This window comes from Phalacrocorax aristotelis, chromosome 1 (assembly GCF_949628215.1).
Source record: "Phalacrocorax aristotelis chromosome 1, bGulAri2.1, whole genome shotgun sequence".
NCBI classification, from domain to species: Eukaryota; Metazoa; Chordata; class Aves; order Suliformes; family Phalacrocoracidae; genus Phalacrocorax; species Phalacrocorax aristotelis.
The window spans coordinates 8,242,652-8,262,616 of record NC_134276.1 but is presented as its reverse complement, the minus strand read 5'-3'; the positions used below and the strand labels follow the sequence as shown (position 1 = coordinate 8,262,616).

The 19,965-nt window shown below is 40.1% G+C and overlaps 1 protein-coding gene across 7 annotated transcripts in view; it reads right to left on the bottom strand.

Annotated features, from left to right (window-relative positions):
• DLG2 (discs large MAGUK scaffold protein 2) overlaps window positions 1-19,965 on the bottom strand; it is a 1,060,076-nt gene that overhangs the window by 97,610 nt on the left and 942,501 nt on the right. For all 7 annotated transcript variants that reach the window (XM_075079151.1, XM_075079412.1, XM_075079695.1 and 4 more), the window contains one exon: window positions 907-1,021. In XM_075079151.1, the coding sequence (XP_074935252.1) occupies window positions 907-1,021 (115 nt within the window). The remainder of the gene's footprint in view (window positions 1-906; window positions 1,022-19,965) is intronic.

Here is a 19,965-nt window from a genome sequence, read left to right as displayed (position 1 = left end):
CATGAATAATTATCACTGCCTGGAGGCTGACAAATTGGTTCCCTCTACTTCATGATTGTCAGGAATTTCAAATTATATGCTGAGCATGGGGGGAAAAAGGAAAATGAAAAGCCTAGAGAAGCATAATTAGTAAGATTATTAAAATATTTGGCACAGAGTCCCGTAGTGTCCGAGTCCCAAATGGCGTGAGTGACAGCAAGGGCTTTGCTAGGGGCAACTGGGCAACGCCCAGTCTTTCACCCAGCGATGACTATGCCAACAGACTTGCATACTCAAAGCAAAACTATAACCACTGCTACCGCAGGGCTCACAGTTAGGCAGTTCCTGTTATCCACTACCCCATTTAAGCTATCTATATCAGCTTGTTTAGCATCTCATCTGCACATTTGATCATGCTAGGTAGATGGTAAATTCTTGGTAGCATAGACCGATAGAAGGGTAAAATATCCAAGGGGATAGCAGCAGATTGCCATACATTTAGAATAGCATATAATAGTCCTTTCTTTGTAAGAACAAGGTCTTGGGGAAAAAGTGCTTTTTATGAGACCACTCATGCCATGTCTGGGCAAGACCTCACACAGAAACGCAATGCATCACTCCATCACAATATCCATCTCAGATACCGAAAGAGATGACAACTGGTAAGAAATCTTCATCCCATAAAACCAAATCACTATAAAAATATAATGCTCTTTGAAAATGTCTTGAAACGATCGGGTTAAGCAATAGGGCTTTATGCAATTTTCACATTAGTGATGCTGTGCTTGTAAGATTGATGCACTTCTGAGTTCAGTTCAATGCAGTTCCTCAAACTTCTGTTCCACCTTGCCAAACCCACAACACGCAAGTCAGGCATAGACAAGGTAGCTGCCAGCATAGTCCCAGGAGAAAGCTCTCCCTGCTTACCTGACATACAGTGACCTCTTCTGATTAGTCCTCAGGGAGCCGGACCCAGAACTCATGCTGTGATTCATCATCTGCTCACGCAGGTCATGGATTTTTGCCTCAAACCGAGCGTACTCTAAGGAGATTAAAAAAACAGAGAATAAAGATATTATAGTTTTCTTGACCTATATCATCATTAGGGCTGCTAAGCGCAAATTCATATTAAATTAATGAATGTAAGGCACGTCCTGGAAATTGAGGTCTAATAGAACATTGCATTAATATATTATCTTAGGTAAATATATGCCCTCTTTATTGTGGTACCTGAACATTCAAGCACTGAATATATGAAAAGTCAAATAGCTAGACCTTCTTTCCTGCAGTTTCAGGAAAGGAAAGGAGGTTTAAAGTGTCTTACCAACTATCTTTTAGTCTGCAAAAATAATTTTGAAAGCAGTTTTTCACTATACCATTTCTCCTTCCAAACAATGAGATACCTTGTTAGGGGCAGTGAGGTGATGCACTGAAGTTGCTAATGACTCAAGCATTTTGCGTAAAATCCCACAGAACTGAAGGAGGTATATCGAAGTCTAATTATCCCTGAAGCGGCAGTGAAATTGTTATATGAACAATAAGCCATCTTATTTACCCAGCCTACTGTGGCCTGGGCTCTGCTTCTTTTAAATAGGTGGAGCCATATCTTGGTCTCAGGGTGGGTGATCCCAGAAACTCCAGAACTCTTTAAGCTGCATAAGAATGGCATGAAACCACTTCCCACACCTTGTTCTCCTCCATAGCTCTGCTATTAGCTTTGTAAAATGTTGAGACCTGCTGACCGGCAGCATGGGACCGGTACCAGGGCCAAGGGTTCAGCTAGAGGTGTATCATTTCGTGAGGCTCCTCTCTGAAAGGACACGTCCCTTGTACAGCCTGGTCAACGGTCCATCCTGCTGGCACTTCCCCTTGCTCGTTGTGTGACCTGATGGGCTGAGCTTTGGTTTGCAAGAGGAAAAGCTGAAGTTTTGGAGACAAGCTCATATCCCTTGAAACTGACAGTCTAAAGGCTCCAGCAACACAGAGAATCATAATTCAACATAAACCCGGGAAATCTACCAACGTGAGCTAGAAGACTAACTTGAGGGGGCGTACAAAATCCATTTCAGTGAGTCAGTAACACTTTGAAGAGTAAGATGTTGCAGACTGATGCCAGCAAAGAGATGATGTTCCCTGCTCCTCAATGTTTTATTTCACTGCCTGCTTCAAAAGGAGGGTCTACCTTTCCCCGCAGCAAGTCTGGAGCAGAAGTGAAACGAGAATGTGAGGTTTCCTCCCTTAAAGGGTGGAGATGCATCCCACCAGATCACACCATATCTCAGTTTAAGCAAATAAATCTTTACTGTGCATTCATAACCTATTGGTCTGCTTCCTGCTTGTTGCTGTTTGAGCTATGTGAGAATACTGTAAGACAGCAATATTCTCATTTTCTCCTAGCTGAAATCTCGGCATTATTTTTGTTTGATCATTTGCCGTTCACACTGGCTTGGTTCCCAGAACGTCTTGATGCTTTGCAACAACAACTAATTCATTTTATTCAATGCCCTTTAACTTTTCATTGGATAACAACATCTGACCTTTCCAAGATCCCACATTCTGCATTGACACTAGCTACCTTCAAGCTGGCTTAGCAGAGTGGTTTGATTTGGGCTTTTGTGTTTGTTTTTTTTTTTCCCTTCTTTTTCTTCTTACTTGATGCATTTTAACCGCCTTTCCTCTGAGCTTTGTTGGCATTACCTACTCAGTTTATTAAGTAGCAGTGGCTACTTTGCCAGTCAGCTGGGAACCACTGCTGTGGTATAAGACTTTTTGGTCTTCCCACATACCTATGACTTCACTGACTGCAGCTGAAATTCTGTGTGTCAGGAGAAGAGACACTCCTACATGCAGAATGTATTTCAGATTTATATTGTAGCTTGTTTCTTACTCATTTCTTTCACCTAGAGTACATCTTTAAACTTCTCAGTGATTTAAAAGCCCAAATCCTCAGCGGAACTAAGACTCCTACAAACCTGTGTTGTTTTTTAAAGAGGAGTTTAGTTTTGAAGTGTTTATCCCAGTGTAGGATTTAAGTTTGATCTATGTGAGTCATATTTGTTCTATTCCCCCGCTCTAGAATTTATTTAGTAAATGATCATCTTCCGAGCAAGGCTTTGTTTAACTTATATTTCATTATAACAGATTTAACATTTCTTCTTGGCAAATGGGAAAAGTGATCTTAAAAGCAAAAAGCTTGCATTTCTCTTCCTCATACAGTGTTAGTCCTCTGCATACAGGCAGAATACTACCATTTTCAGGGTTGTTACTCAGTCTCTTTCATGTGTGGTGGATACATTGAAGAAGACAGTAAACATACAGCGTAATTCAGTTTCTTTGGTGTTTTACATCTGGGTGAGGCCAAAGATATGAATGATTTACATCAGAGCAGCTGTAATGGCAGCTTCCCCTTTAATAAGCGACCATATCCCAGGCAGGCTCTGTATGTGAGGTGTGGGAGTAACTCCCAGATTTAGACACCGATCTGGAGAGTGAGAAGAGAGGATTGAAAATCTGACTCTCTCTAGCACAGCATCCAGCTATTTGCAACTTGAACACCAGCTCATGAGAAACTCAGACTACAGCTTGGTCAGATGATGATATTATTGTTTGAGCTCTGACTTCAGAGCACACTTGTGGTTTAACTGATTTTAAATGACTGTAAATTTTTTTCTGAATTTAATAGTCTCTCTCTTTCTGGAAGACATTTTGAAACCACAACACATCTTAAAAATTGTCTAATAAGTGTGCGATGGAAGTTCAGGGGTTCAGGCTCCTGCTCCCTGCTTGATATTAAAAAATACTGAAGTACTAATGATAGTTCTGTTGCTTCATGTTCTTGAGATGCTTTTTCTTTTTGATTGAAATACACAGATAATTTGAAAATAATTAAGTTTATGGGCCTATATTTTCCCTCAATATCTTCTTCATATTTATGCATCAAAAAACACTGAAGTATGAAACTACTGACCTTTCCATTCCTCCTGACAGATGCCTGGACCAAAAATTGCAAGGCCATCAATGCAGGCAGTATTTAACCCAGCTCAGATCAGCTGCTTTAATCTCAGTCCTCCTAGTTCTACTGATGCCTAGGTACTACAGTGACAGCAACATTTGAAATGTGAACAGGAAAAGAAAGAGTGATGCTCCATTTCTGCCATCAGAACTGCTACAGTAGTCCTGCCCACTGGGAAAAAGTTCTTTTTTCTTAACCCTGCTTTATATATGGGGTCATTCCAGAGGAGCTGTTTCCTAATAGCTTTGCATTTGCTCGGTGCAATTAAGTGTCAGTGCTGAAGTCCAGAAAAACACTTCATGCTTCCTTCAAATTTGGCACTGATTCTAAATAGCACACTTTCAAGGCTCCTATATAATTAAAAGGACACTGAGGTTGTGACATGCTGACAAGAAATACAGTTAAAACTGATTCACTAATTTCATGCCCTTTAAAGAAAGGGAGAACAAAGAATGTACTGCTGCTGGAGTGCATCATGAGCAAAATTTGCCAAATTTTACTTACCAAAATCCATCTGCAAAGGTCCTATCCATTGTCTGATTCACTTATGATCTAACAAACCAACTCTGGTAGCTTCAGAAACTGTTAAAGTTATGCATTAGACTAAAAGGGCAAATGGGTGAGCAAACTGTAACCTATGTTATTGCTGGGGTCAGACCAGATGATATAACAGTTTGTGCTGGTCTGTGGCACTGGAAATGCTGTAAGAAACAGGGCAGGTGTTTGTTCATACTCTGCTTTAGAGCCGGCTCGGGGCTCATGGCAGTGTAGGTAGACCTGCATTTAGCCATCCCAAGGGTACAAATACAACACACTAGCCCTGGAGATGTGGAGCAAGTGCAGTTGGGTGTGGGAGAGGAGATTGCTGCTCCGAGGAACAGCCCAGCTCCAGGGTAACAAGACCATTTTCAGGGCTCTGGCACTGACATGTTGGGCGCTGCGTGGGCTGCCAGCCCCAGCAGTGCTGTCCTGAGCAAGTGCCTATTTTTCCAGGGGTCTGTTTTCTAAAGTTGGCTCTGCTCAACTCTGGGCAGTCAGAAGAGAGAGGAGTCAGCTTGAATCACTGCAGTATGAATTGTCCCCAAGCCCAGCCAAGGCCAAAACTGAGTGTATTCATCAAATACAGACACCAGTTTGAACAACTGATGTTTGTCTGCTTCATACAGGACTCATTAGCCTGAATATGCAGACAGGGAGCTGGTGTTTTTCCTTCTAACTCATTCCAACCACTTGCCAAGTGCCATATCTGGGACTCGCGCATATTCTAACCTTCAAATATCAATGTAATCGTTTGCTTTTCCAAAGCACCTGCACATGTTGAAAGGACTGGGTAGACCTTTGGGAGTAATCTTCAAACATCTTGAACCTTCTCCTTAGTTCACATACTGAGAAATCAAAGGAAGTTAAATGGCCAGCCCCATTGAAAAACCACCCCAAACCCCCAACCCTAACAGTAATGCACTGAAACTGAAACTTCAAGTTTAGCTGGTCAAGATCAAAACTATGATCTACAAAATCCTGCCTAACCAACTTTGGCACCGGAGGGTATGCAGACACCAACATTTTTACTGCTAAAGTGATTTAATTACTGTTACCCCTTCTACAATGGTGCAGGTGGGTACCCACATGGTGGGGAGGAGTTGTTTGAACACCCACACATCTCCCTTTTGAGTTTCCTATTGACCGGCTTTGATGGTCCATGATCTGACTCAGTATGCGAGCTGTTGTGAGTCCGATTACTCAACACTTAAGTCTCTCCACATGTTGTGCAGGAAAATGCCATGAGTTTGAGAGGTCCATAGTGGATGGCTGGACCTTAGGGATAGCTGGGATGAGTATTGCTGTGACTTAAGTTCTGTCATATATATGGGGCAAGGACTTTTTCAATTGAGATAAGCAGTGTGTTGAAAGTTTAGGTATAAATTCTACAAGTCACTTCAGAAAAGACCCAAAAGGCTACGATGCTGGAGCATACAAGAAAGCTCTCGGAAGTCTTAGATACATTTGAGATACCAAAAATGAATGTAAGAAACGAAACCTCAAGAAATTTTTAGAAAATCATAGTGAAAATGGAATAATTTCTAAATCTAAAAATAGCAATGACAGAGATTTTATACCTGGTGGTTAGATGTTACTTTTTAGTCACATAAATAAAACATAGCTATGATAAATGAATAGATATGCTGCAGCTCTTCTATGAGAAAGAGTTGCAGAATTTTATAAAGCTCCATTTACTGTTATTTTGAACTTTCGAGTTTATAATAAAGATTATAGCTTTGATTGAATTTAGAGAAGATGAAAACAAAAAAGCCCTGATCCTACAGGTAAAGTACAGTTAAGCAAGTGGGATGCTGACACATTAGACAACAGTGAAAATAATAGTTCAGCATCACGGTCCAAGTCTTTATTAGTTTGAACTCTTTTAGTTCTGGCACCTTTAGAGAGATGGAAGTTCTGTCAGCAGGTATCAAAATTTTCTTTCCTGTGTAATTCAAGATCATAACTGTTTGCTTCTAGATGATAACAGATTTCCTAATTGCTGCTTTTGTGCTTCTAAAATAATGCATCTCTAACCCACATCAGCAAATGGTGAAGCAGTGGTGGCTATAATGCAAGTGGGAAGTGGGAAAAGGTGGCATACCTCTCTCAGACTCTGTCAGGGGGTAGAAGGAATGTAAAACTCGAACTGCCCAATTTTAACAGACTACACTGCTTTAAAAATAAAATTAAACAAAAAACTAGGAAGGCATTAGTTAGAGACAGAATTTTATCACCTCAGAAAGGGTATGTCGAGTAACTCTAGACACTAATAAAAGAATAGCTGCCAGACCAGCTTCTCCATCAGTATCAATTTGGCATAATTTCAGTGGATTCAGGCCAGCTTAAACCTTCTGAGATTTTATTCTGTTCTGTGTATGGGAACACAAATTGCATGGCACTACGGCAAGTCATGAACTTATTGTCTTGGGCATCTAAGACAGCAAGGTGCCTGATACTATGATTATGGTAACATTATTTATGCTATTTATGTAAATATTTTTTGTTTATTTTCCTCTACTTCCTCTTAGCAGATGTCTTGGCTGAATTGTTTAAGATTTAAAATCTTAAAATCAAAGAACGCATTTCTTCCTACAGTGAGTATTTCCCATTTCTGCCCTTTGCCCACAGTGCTGTCCAGTCACCACTATTCTACACGTGGAGATGAGAGGAAGGAGAGCAGACCAGCAGCAAGACTTCAGAGGACTGGGTCTGATTCTTGCTTTTCCACAGCTTCGCAGTTTGAACCTGGGTGAGTCACAAAGAGTGAGTCCTGGCAACCTAATGCAGAGGTATGGGTGCTAGATTGATACTGTGTCTTTGGCTCTGCCAGATACCTAGCATCTCGCAGCTCTGGAGGCCTTCGAAACTACAGTAATACACATAAAAAGTGAAAGAGTGTGCAAAAAGTCCTGAACTGCAAATACTTTTAGTTAGTGTTTTATGTCTTCTGTTTATGATTTTTTTTTGTTTCAAATTTTGATAAAAGTACCCTGACTGCTGTTTTTAGATGAATAGGAAGTCAATTCTATAGCTATCTGAGGTTGCAAGCAATTACACAGCAGACCAATAATGGTGAAAAATCTTTGTATTCTGTGGTAATTTCTGAAGAAAAACCAACCAAACATACATGCTCTCCCATGTCTGGTGTTGGCCACTGCCAGGGACAAAATTCTGGACAAGGCTGGCTTTGGATCTCATATTGTGTGTCAGATGCTATGTTTTTAGTAATTCCAAAATATCAATTAGATTTAACATCAGCTAAATTCATCACTTGACAGGAAAAAAAAATGCACACTGTTCTGATCCCATCAATAGACAATGCAACAGGGTGTTTTATTTATTGGAGAAAGTGAAGCTCAAAAGGCTTCGCCCCACTCATGGTGCACTGTGCAACAGAATGAGTGATGCTGCTGCTTCTTATCAGTCGTATAACTCCCCTGAGCTCACTCAAAGGAAATTAAAAACACAGATTTCAATACTGGGGAAGGGAAGATACATTTACATTTTATTGGTTTTTATTAGTTTGAATAATTCTGCTTGGTTTTTTTGGAATATTTTCAACACACCTTTTCAGGAACCTCTAAAAATAATGACACAGGCATATTTACTGATTTTCCTCATTGCTTTGGCTTTTAAAACTTTAGCACAGTAGGACCATTAATGTCTTTGTTCTTTGATATTGGTTGGTTGCCTTTCATTACCAATATACAAGTTTTTACACTTGAGCTTGTCTTCTATTTAAAATTTCACCCTGTATATTTGTTTTGTAGCTGGCCTCATTGCCTAAACATCACTACTAACTTTATTTTCATATGCTTTATTACTGAAGATAATCCTTCTTCCATCTGTTGCACCATTAGATACAGCCCTCTTATTGTGTTAGTTGTGATTATAAATACACCTGAAAAGATCTTCCTCCCACAATATGTTCAGGGGACTAATATCAGGCTCTATTCTTAGTCACAGGGAATGTAATTCCAATCCAAATTAGTCTCTGGAAGCTTTAGTTTCAGAGACTTCATACCTCATAATGAAAGAGATGTACTAAAATAAATCAAGCTATTGGTGAGTGACAAGGACTTTGTATCCCACTGAGGTGTTATTCTACTTGTTCCCTTAAAGCCTATCCTTGGCTTACAAGTGTCAGCCTGGAGGGCCTCAGCTGGGAATTTCTTGCAGCTTCTTCCAACCATTGAAGAAAACTGCAAGTACTCAATAGCTTTTAAAAACAACCCTTCCTTTCCTTCTAAGATTTTGGGAACCTTTTTCCTGCACAGAATGTACTGTATTATCAAAAATTTATCCTCCCCTTTATTTGAATTGATGTGCCCCCGAACTAAAGACTGCTTATGACACTATTTCAAATTCCCCAAGGCTCACACTGAGCTAACATCTTGGGCAATGTTGTTAGTACGCATGTCTGAGGAGGGGCACGGCAAATGTCCAAGGAGGGGCAAGGCAAATATAGAGCAGAGAGTCAGATCTGAAACAACCACTTCATAACACATAGTCTGCCTTGGAAGAACAGTGTGAAATTTTGGAAAAATTGGGCACATCACCCCAGGCATCCAGCTTGCACAGCCACACTTGCCCAGCAGAGCAGCATATGTCTCATTAACACTGATAGCTTTGTAGGAGTTACTGTTTTGTACAGTGCAGAAATGTTTCAAGATATCTGGTGTTTTAGGCACAAAATTACTCTGTCAAGGTGGGAAAAAACCCAAGCTTCCCTGCATTGGAATCCTCTTTCTTCAACAAATATTTTTGTAGGACATTGCAAAGAAACAAAACCTACTTTCTATTAATGGCTAAGCTAATTCATTGAGCTATTTTGTTGGTTCAGGTTAGTGGTGGAGGATCTTATTTTCAGACATTTATTCAATTTCCACAATTCCCCATCCAAAATCATTGTCCTGGGGCAATTGTTACTTATTATTTTTGCTTCGTTATTTTTTCTTGCTTCTGCTTTTTACCAAGACAAGTTTTATTTCTGGGGAGTTGAGCATACTATACTGATCAACTGTATCATCTTAATGGTGATGCTGGCTCAGCCTGCTTCCCGCTCTTAAAGACATAAATTGACATGAAGAAACAAAATACAGAGCTAACTGCTTCTAGAGTATCTTGGGCATGGCAACACAAGGAGGCCGTTTTGGTGGTCTTGACTAACCCTGTATCCACATTGGGTAGATACTCCTCTTTTTTGGACTCTGATGGTAAATGATTCCTACCTGCTTCCAGCTGTTTATAAATTTCCTCCTTCCAAAAGTGACCTGAGCACCCACCTATCAGCTACGTGGCTCATGTTAGTTTTCCCAAACACGGGACAATAAGAATGAACTGGGTTAGCCTGGTTAGTCTATTTGGGCTAGCCTGGCAGAGTCTGATTGATACAGATTGGAAAGCACTCAGACGCAAAACTGCCTGCAAACGTGAAGAGGGCAGGATACCGTGATATGAATCTGGAAGCAGATTGGGGCAGATGGTATCTTCCCCAGCACTGTTGTATGCAGAAGATGCCACCTTGTACTAAACCGTATTGGGAAAAGAAAAGGCTACAATCCTACTTCATCGCCCCCAGAATCAATAACTACTTAATGTGACTAAGGAGACACATGACCTGCCTAGGAATTGTGCAAGGATATTTTTAAAACAAAACTAGAAATGGAGACAAGTCTGACCCGCCTGATCTTCAGACAAAAATGAAAAGAAAATAAAAACCAAAAAACCCACTAAGTCAGAGCTCAAAACTCCCGAGTGAACTTTATGAAACCTTGCACAGAAACTTTCACAGATAAGACATCATATGCCAGTTTTGTACTTACACTCCATGAAATTCTGCTATACTCAGAGTAGGAAGAGATAAAAAATGGGGTTCCTAAAAGACACTTGGGGAAAAAAGTTTCTTTTTTGAAAATAGAGTGGTGGGGAAGCTAATGTGATTTTATTAATTCCATAAACCAGGATGAAAGCTGTAGCCTACAGTAAAAAAACCCTCAAAGCCACAACCCACAAATCATTTGAAAATTATAAGCCAAAGCAGAAAATTAAATAGTAGCAAGAATACCAATACTACCTGATATAATTATTCATATAACAGGGTAGCCTTATGGACTAGCAAAAGCACAGAGATCAGAACCATCAGTAATACAGCCAGAATCCTGGCAAAGTGTTATGAAAACAAACATAGATATACCTCATTGGGTTGAACTGTTTTGCTATTATGATTAACACTATTTGCTAACATTGAATAATACCATGAATAAATTATTCACTCCCTGACTTCAAAATCTGCTACGTAAAAACTACCTCCCCCTGTAACCTTCACTTTCCTGTACTCAGCTGTGCTGTTCTTCCAGACAAGGATATCTTCAGCCATCTCCTAAAGCTGTCTGAGACACCCTATTGAATTAAAAAAGAAAACTGAGGAAAGACTGGAAACAAAAGTATCCATTTTTACCATTAAAAGAAAACTTTAAAAAAATCCCAAATGTCCTGAATAAAAAATAAAAGTATGCAGAAAGGAATGAAATGGACAAAAACATTCCCACATGTGTATCGAACTTTTCTAAGAGGCAATATTGGCAGCAGCTGCAGAATTGTATTAGTTTGCTAGAGCTTCCTGATTAAGGAGGATTACAATTTCTAATACAAACAGGTAATAGGGAATGGTTGAGCACATTACAAGGCTGAATGAATTTAAACAAGACAAATGCATGTATTACTTCCGATAAGTCATGGTCCCTACATGCCTCTTAGCTTATTATAAGGAACATTTTGAGTACTGTGCAATGAGATATCTAGGTTGCAAACATGTATGTTGTGAAACTGGCCACTAATTAGACACAGAGGCTTTAGTTGATGGTCTGGATGCTCGGAAATGTTGATTAATTTGAACATCAGAGCATGTAAAATTGGAATAATATCTGAAAAAATCAATGTAATAGCAACAAATGCCTTGCAATTCCTGCTGAATTCATCATTCACAGAACCACAGAAACCCACCTTTATGGCATAAGACTTAGCTGGAAAAGGTCATCTTAATCAAGCCCAATTCCTGCTTTTACAGAAAATAAAAATCTAAAATACTATGCATAAACTGTTCAAATGCTTTCTTGAGATTAGTTCAATTTTGGCATTTCACAGCTTTTTGAAGAACCACACACAAACTCCAGTCCCCAAATGGTTAGACTCCTTCTTCTGACTAAATGCAGCTGAAACCTACTTATTGGTGTTTGCACCACCACAGTTCCTCTGTGTAAATTGTTCTTTTCCACTGTATATTGACTCTCATGACAGACTTATAGAGAGAACACAACTTCACATACCAATCTCCATTCTGCTAAATAAACAATCCAATCTTTGTTTCAGTCTTTTCCGGTATGCTTGCCTCTCCTTTAGTTGGCTTTTTTATCCTCGTTACAATGTTTAATCTATGTCTTCATTGGTTTAAATAGCAGTGTCCTATATCATGCATTATCAAATGACTTCCTGAAAAATCAGACATATTGCATCAACCATATTCCCCTTTCTAAAAATTAAGTGTATTATCAAAGACTGATATCAAGAAAATTTGCCTGTCTATACTATATTACTTCTTTATCCCATTCTGAATTTACCTCCCTGTTTTGTTTCTAAAGGCATGTTTTAAAATATGTTTCTATATGCTACTGGGGAGAGACTTATGAATCTCCAGGTCTGTTGAATGCACATCATTCATTTTTCTCCTTTCCTGATGAACACTGCAGGTGACATTTGCCAGATAAAGCACTATCTGTAGTGAAATAAGTATTTGAGAGGCTGTTCCTACTCCCTGTGCCAATTCTCCAGTATTCCGTGATGGAGTTCCCAGGTCTGCCTAACCTCAGCACAGCAACAGTTTCCAGTTATTATTCATCCCATCACTGGTCCTGTGTACTATATAAATGATTTTATTGTATTACAGCCTTTCCATTGAGTGAAAACTGATAATGCAGATATGTACATATATATACACACATCCTGTATATATATATGGAATGGAGAGAGAGAGAGAGAGGGAGAGAGAAGAAAGGGGCTGCGTCAAATGCTAACTACTTACTGGTGCAGACTTTCCCACAGTTGCCAGCCTACAGCTAGTGACAGCAGTTGGATTGCAGTGCCATATGCTCCCTTGAAAGGCAATTCTTTTAGACCCATTTTCAGTGGGGAAATAATAATTTTTAATACAGTGACATGTTTTCATGACTGCAGTCTAAGCTTTACCCTGAGATTTATTTGACATCTTCAGACTGGCTTTTTCTTTCCCGAAGAGGTCGTTGACAAAAACTGTGATAGTCTATAATATTTTGTTGACACTGTACTTTGGCCTTGGTAGGCTGGTTTCTCCAAGGCTCTCTGATGTTCTGCCTTACTACTGGTGACTGTCCAGGATGATCCAGGTAGGAAAAAGCAGTGGATCAAGATGATCCCTTCACTTATGTGATTAAACATCATTTAACACTGATAAGTGTCACATCCATAGAGCTTTCAGAAACAGTTTGGACAGAAATGGTCAAAACCCATAAACACTTAAGAAATTTCTTGGAGAATAAAGAATGACTTCAGTGTCCTATACACACTCTTATAAGAAAAAGATATACTCAGATGAAATGAGCGACTCGGGTGAGATTGGGAGTGCATTACAGTCTGGGATTTGTCAGCAAGTTCCAAAATATTGTCTGCTTTGGGGCAACTCACTGCACTTTCCGAAGCAAATGGAGATGATTTAGCTTCGACCGCAGTGATAAAGGATTGTATCAAATTGCACTGCCTAGCATTTTCCAAGGACAAACAGTACACGCTTGCATGGGTGCCAGGCATCAGAAACTTGCAACTGGAGCATGAGCCTGAGCTCTCAGAGAGAAGAGGAGACAGAGAGGTTGCCAGAGAAGGAGCAGAAATGCCTCAGGGTCCATAAGTCACAATTATACTTTTTTACAGCTGTCTGTGTAATTTGTTCTTCAAGATCCCCAGAGACGGAGACATTTCAACCACCCCAAACAGTCTATTCTGGTGCTTCACTCTGCTTTCTGCAGCTGCATTTTTTTTTCTAATGGCTCATCTGAAGCTTTTTTTGCTGCTTTTTAAGACCATTCCTCCTAGCTCACAATGAATACAAGAAAACAATATGGCAAACTGAAATATTTCAAAACTAACACTATAGTAAAATTACAAAAAATAATGAAGAAGGGAAGCACATCTGAACAGGCAAGCAGGGATGGTTTTGCAAGTGAAAAGCTTTTGAGAAAGGCCGCAAGTGTCAGAAACGAGACCTTAAAGAAAATTAGTGTATACCAACTGGGACAGATGAAGCTCATTACTGCCAGTGGCCTACATGCTATAAAATGAGGTAGTATTGCTACAGAAACCTTTTTGGTGTGTCCCTGTAATTAGCACAAAAGTATTATTGTTGTAATTAACTGAATCCCCTAGTACCTAGTGCAGTGTTCATGGCTGTAAGCAGGTTAATGTGAAAATTAATTTGTGCTAATGCACACAAGATCAGCAATGCCCAAACTGATCTGGCTGCAGTGGCATTTTATGGAATAACAGTATTTTTCTGTTGAGTTACACAAGGCACTGAAGCTTCAAGAATGTCACATAAACCCATCTTAACTTTCACTTGTGATAAAACTCTGTGATAGTTCTCTATCTTCTTTGGAAAAATTTATCGTGAAACACTCCTAAGTGAATAAGCAATGTACTAGCTCTAGATGTAGAAATTAATGGGATAAAAGATTTGGGCAGCTTCTTTAGCCTGTTCGAGGGGCCAGTTGGTCTCAGCACAGACTGTTCTCCAGGAAGAGTTACCTTTTCATCTTGAGAAGGTTATGTTTGACTTCTAGGGCAAAGCATAGTGCCACACACACACAAGAAAGAAGAAGATAAAATTCTTTCAGAGGACTGTAGCAAAATTCAGAGTGCATTCTCCCCTTCTTAGTCAAAGGCAAGATGGGAAAATAATAAAAAAACCCACTACCTGGAGGACTGAGAGAAAACAAGGTTGAAGTCAAGCCAAATCAGGGGGTGGCTCAGTGTTAAGGGACAAGAACAGAGGAGATAACTGGTTTCTGTGCCTGCTGCTTTTTATTCTTCCACTAAAAAACAATGTCTTGCAGTGGACAGACAATTTCTGTCCCCTGTTAACATTAGGCTAAAGAAACACTGTCATCACCTGTCAGTGTAATAGGGCAAATTAAACTTCACAGCTTGAACTAAGCTATCTTGTAGCTGTGATTATTCTTGCACTGTCTGGACAGTGACTAGCTATGCTAGGAATGGCTAATTAAAGTTTTTTTGCTCTCTCTTCTGCAGTCTGTGATAAACTAAACTTTTGCAACTTGCCTAGCTCGCCTTCCTTCAGAGGACTACAGTCCCTTAGGAATGACTTTTATGAATATCTAGAACCATCAGTCCTTAAGTTTAAGTCTTTGGTCATCCTCCTGCAGAGACATGCTACCACAATGATGCAGAGGAACAGAGCTGGATCCTCTAGTTCCACTCCTGGATCCATTCCATCTCACCCTGTACCTTGAGGTGGGCAAATGACAGGGGACTCATAAAGGCTGGCTTCATCCTGTTGGGGTTAAACGTTTACGGACCCTAAAGATAGGCTTACCTACAGCTCAGTTCAGGGCTACCGTCCTCTAGAAGACCTTCATTCTCCACCTAGTACAGGAGGAGCCTGGTAGACCAGCCTTCCTTACCCTCGCCAAGAACAGCAGGGTTTGTGTCTGTGTTGAGCCTTGTCCTCAACATAAATCAAATCCCAGATTTCCCCGTCTCTTGACCCTTTCTGTTACAACCTGAGAATGCAACTTCACAGAACACTGCATTTTATGGTAAAACTATCCTATGTGTCTCTGCCCTCACCATCCCATCAGTTCTCACCTGGGGCTACACTGTTGATGGGTCTAGAGTTAAAGATTAGCCCTGTTTTTAATGAGCATAACAGTGAGGTCAGTGAGCTGTGACAAGGAGCTGGGTACAAGTGGGTAGAGGAGAGATCATCTTAGCAGCCTTACCAGGCCCTGCAGAGCAAGGAAAGGTGTAAAGCTTCAGGCTTTCCAGCTTCTCCATCCCCTGGGCCCAACCATAACCCCACCAGAGGCTCAGCAAGAGCCAGGCATCCTCCCTGCACCTCCCGCAGCCCTCAGTGCACCATGGGCTGGGCAGCAACAACTCTCTCTCTCTCCACTTGCAAACTGCCTGGCACATGTCAATGTGCCCTGTGACTTGTTCTTTGTCCACCTGAAGTGATTAATCCCCACATTTCTTTCTTCTGTTCAGTGTCTGCCTCACCTCTCCACTATCCCTTTTAAATTACCTGCAAAATAGTTTTTGAAGAATACATACGCCTGCTTCCCCTTCCTTCAGCCTAACTGCTCTTTTGTCTTTTCCCCAAAGCCTTCAGTGCCCTACCCATTCCAGATCTGGCAGGCTCATGAATTTTTTGAAGACCGGGTAAATTTGATTTTCCTTTCTATATACGCATCTGTAGTTTTTTCCTGTTTTCCTAACTTCTGACAGGTATTGAGCTCGTTGGGTACAATTTGTGTCCATCCTTACATCAGATATCTATCTCAACATGGATTATTTCAGGTGTTATCATTACTTTAACTTTCTTTTTCACAAAGCATTTAGTTGATAGATAATCATCTTGAGAGAGGCTGAGTTAGGAGTGAAAACAATAGGGTGAGTAAAGGGCACTGAAACAAACTCATTTCTATAAAATGTAATGTGAAGCTCTCTGGAAGTTAGGCAGGTCACATTGGTTTAAATAATTTTTTTTAAAATACTATTACATATGTATTTTAAATACTTAAAATTGTAAAGGACAATAGATAAGGCTTTGTTATTTTACTACAGGTAAACAGAAAGCAGAGAATATCTTACTCTTCCAAGCTTAGAAGACACATAAGAGGAGGTCCTAATGACACTACAAGCACAGCTTTAAAATCTTTTATAGTCAAGCTTTCAACAGGGCATAATAGTTCAGTTCATTACAAAAAAAAATGTGTCTCTGAAATTACGAGCCTAGTTTGACTTTCATGTGTTATTAGCCCTCAGTGGAACTGAAGCATTTAAATTGATTGTAATGAGACATTAGCAGACACTATTACTGCAGCAAACCATTGCTGTCTCGATATGGCTGGCTCAGGAGGCCTCTAAAAGCATCCCAACAGGCAGTGAGTATCGTGCACTGACAAAGGAAAACAAAAATCAGCTTTGTAGAGGTCTGCCACGCAGCTGGCGTTGCTGTGCAGAGCACGCCAAGCGGCTGCTCTGAAGGGCACCAGTAAAGGAGGACAGCACCCTTCAAAGGGTGGGAAGGGGTGCCAAGGGGATTGCTGGTTAAATGCACGTATGTTTTGAAATTAATTTCTGTGAAACATTAAAACAAAAAGAATGAAATATCTAGTAAAAAAAAGAAAAATACCGAATAAAAGCAGATTTCTCAAAGCAATAATAATAATAATGTTTACTCACATTATCTCTCTGACACCAGGATGCTGAAGGTGAATCTATTCTGAGAATTATAAGACTTCTTATCTTGTGACTTCTATCTCAGCTTCTTCATTTTCAAAAGCCTCTCTCACCCTTGTCAACCTTTTCTAGTTTCTGCTACAGTTTAAATACCATTCAACAAATGATCTATGTCAGTGACTCTCTTTCTCTTTTCTCCCCAAACCTTTCTTGATTTCTTTGCTATCTCATTATGCCAAAAGCCTGGAACAGTCTCTCACAATTACCCTGTTTTCATAAAGCTTGTAAGCATGTCATAGCTTTAAGACTGCCATTGATGCTTGTACGTGTATATACACATCTTTGTGTTTATTCATTTATAGTGATTGTGTAACCTGAATTTCTAAGGCAAATACACTGAAAAAAAAAGGATTATGAAATACTCTGAAGAGAAACCATTGCAAATGTGACAGCTGCTAAGAATCACTATGACTTTCATATTCCTCTTTCCCCCAGAGGTTACTATTGTTGCTGGCCGAGGAAACAGTTGTAGCATGCTCATGAAGGGCAGAAAAAGCCTGGAGAAGGCAGAATTGCCCTTTGGCAGTTTGATATCTTGCTGGAAAGCTTGTCAACCTTATTTACATTTTAATTTGCATGCTGGCCTCTACAAGACTTTATATTCGGATTCTGCTTTAAAGTATCTCCTTCACTATAATCACAACGACCTTTACATGTCTTCCCCCATTACCCTCTGGGGCTGCAGCCCCGGCTCGCTGAGCTATCCAGAGGACTAGCAGCAAGAAATGTCAGGCTGAGCATGACATTTATCCAAACAGTTGGCTGCTCATAAGGTAGCCTTTTCTTAATTCTTTTTTTTTTAATTATTTGCTCTAGGAGATTAAAGAGCAGTGTGGACAATGGTCACATCCTACTAAAGGAGAGTGCTAAGGGGAAATCCCTTTTCTGTAAGACAGGGGTAAAACTGTCAGCGTGCATCACCTGACAGTGGCTACCCCTGAGAGCAAAGAAGGCAGGAGGGATGAAAGTGGGCAGTGACTGATTATTATTGACATTATTTTTACCGACAGACTGACAACAGAAGTTGGCAGGATTATACCCACTGGCTAGTTAACAGGACCACTGCCATAAACATGCCCAATAAATCACAGCACAGGCACAGAAGTACAATGCATGCATTAGCCCCCAGCCTGTCAAGTTGCTGCAAAAATACACAATCTTTCTTACACCCAAAATAATGCCAGCTGAAAACATACACAGATTATTCAAGATTTTATGAGAATTACCTCTGTCGAACCTTTTGGTCATTACATAAAAAAACTCTAGTGAATATATATTGATCAAATAAAGCTTTCAAAGCCTCTAAAGTATCCCTGGCATGCAGAGTGGTGATTTTATTGTTACTGGCTAATCCTGACTTTCTAATGGATTCACCGCCTGGGATTTCCCAATACAGAAGCATTCTCCTCGCAAAATTACAGAGAACACCTCTGGGGATATGGATACTATAAACAATTTCTAACTCCATAACTTCTGCATTTTTGATTAATTTTGATATGTAAAAGAAAATCTTTGTACCCTGTGACTATGAACAGCCACTGTAAGAATGAGGCCAAGGTGGGCTGGATTGTTTAGAGTTATATGAAGTGCCATATTTGGAGGGAAGGAGGATTTTTTCCTAGGTCAGGTTGCAGGGACAGTAAGACCTGAGCTTCTGTCACATATCTGCTTTCTGGGACCATCTCAGAGTTTTATTGCTACATTCCACAGTATTATAGGGAACCTGATTTTCCCTTTCTCTTGGGTATCCACTTTAATGCATCATCGTAGAATCCCACATTAGATAAATAGCATCAAGCCTGAGTCAGTGTTTGCCAGTCTTTTCAAAGAATTAAATGGGAATGTCATCAAGGCAACATCTGAACTTTTACATTTCAAGAGTTAATTTCAAGTGTTTAGACAGCAGCGGGATAGGCGCATCACAGTGGGCAGAGAAGATTAATGCATTACACGTCTCTGAGGACATAGGAACATTTCTTCACTTTAAGGCACATGAAAGTCTTGCATTGGCTTCAGGTTTGGGGAGAACCAAGATGCAAGGTAATTCTTCTGAGTTCTGGATCTCCTCAAACCTTACTATCCTGGCACTAGTCCCTTCTGTTCCATAAGATAGTACGCATCCATGATAAGAGAAAGAAACTAGTTTTTGCTTTTGACTGCTTTGAGTGTTTGACTGATCTGTTTACCACAGGTCAGACACCAATTTCATAGGGATCTGTCAGGTCAAGCACAAAGATATACGGATCTGAAATGCCATAATTTTTGGTGGGTGACACCATGCTGTCAGTCTGTAGTTTCAGTTCTGGAGGTTTTTGTCAATCTCTCTTACTCTTGATCTGCCACAGATTCTTAACTCAAGAGTGCTGACCTCAGAGCAGAATCTGGCCTGGCTACATGATGGCTGAGCTGAGGACCCGGGAAAGAAATGGATGCATGAAACACTGCGATGATGTCCCTATTTTAAGCCTTGTCATTCTTCATCACAGTTTCACTACAAAGTTTCAAAGGCATCAACATGGACAATGACAGAAAAAAAAAAAATTCTGGAAGGGCTGTGACATGCTGCCTACAGCTGGAAAGAAACTGAACTTCTGAAGAGATCCAGCATCAAAGGACCTGGGAAATGTCAGTTGGATGGTACTTCTATCACGTTACAAGGCTCGAAGTAGCAAGTATGGGAGAACAAGCTCTGCAACAGATCAGAGCCAATTATCAGAGTAATCCCATTTGGCCATAAAATTATCTAGTCATTTAATACTGCTAAGCCTTGTTTGTAATCACAGAGCTTAATGAGAACAACTTACACTGAAAGGAAAGAAGGGAAATCTCTGGAGTAGAAAGGCTGCTAAAGAGGACGTTAACAAATG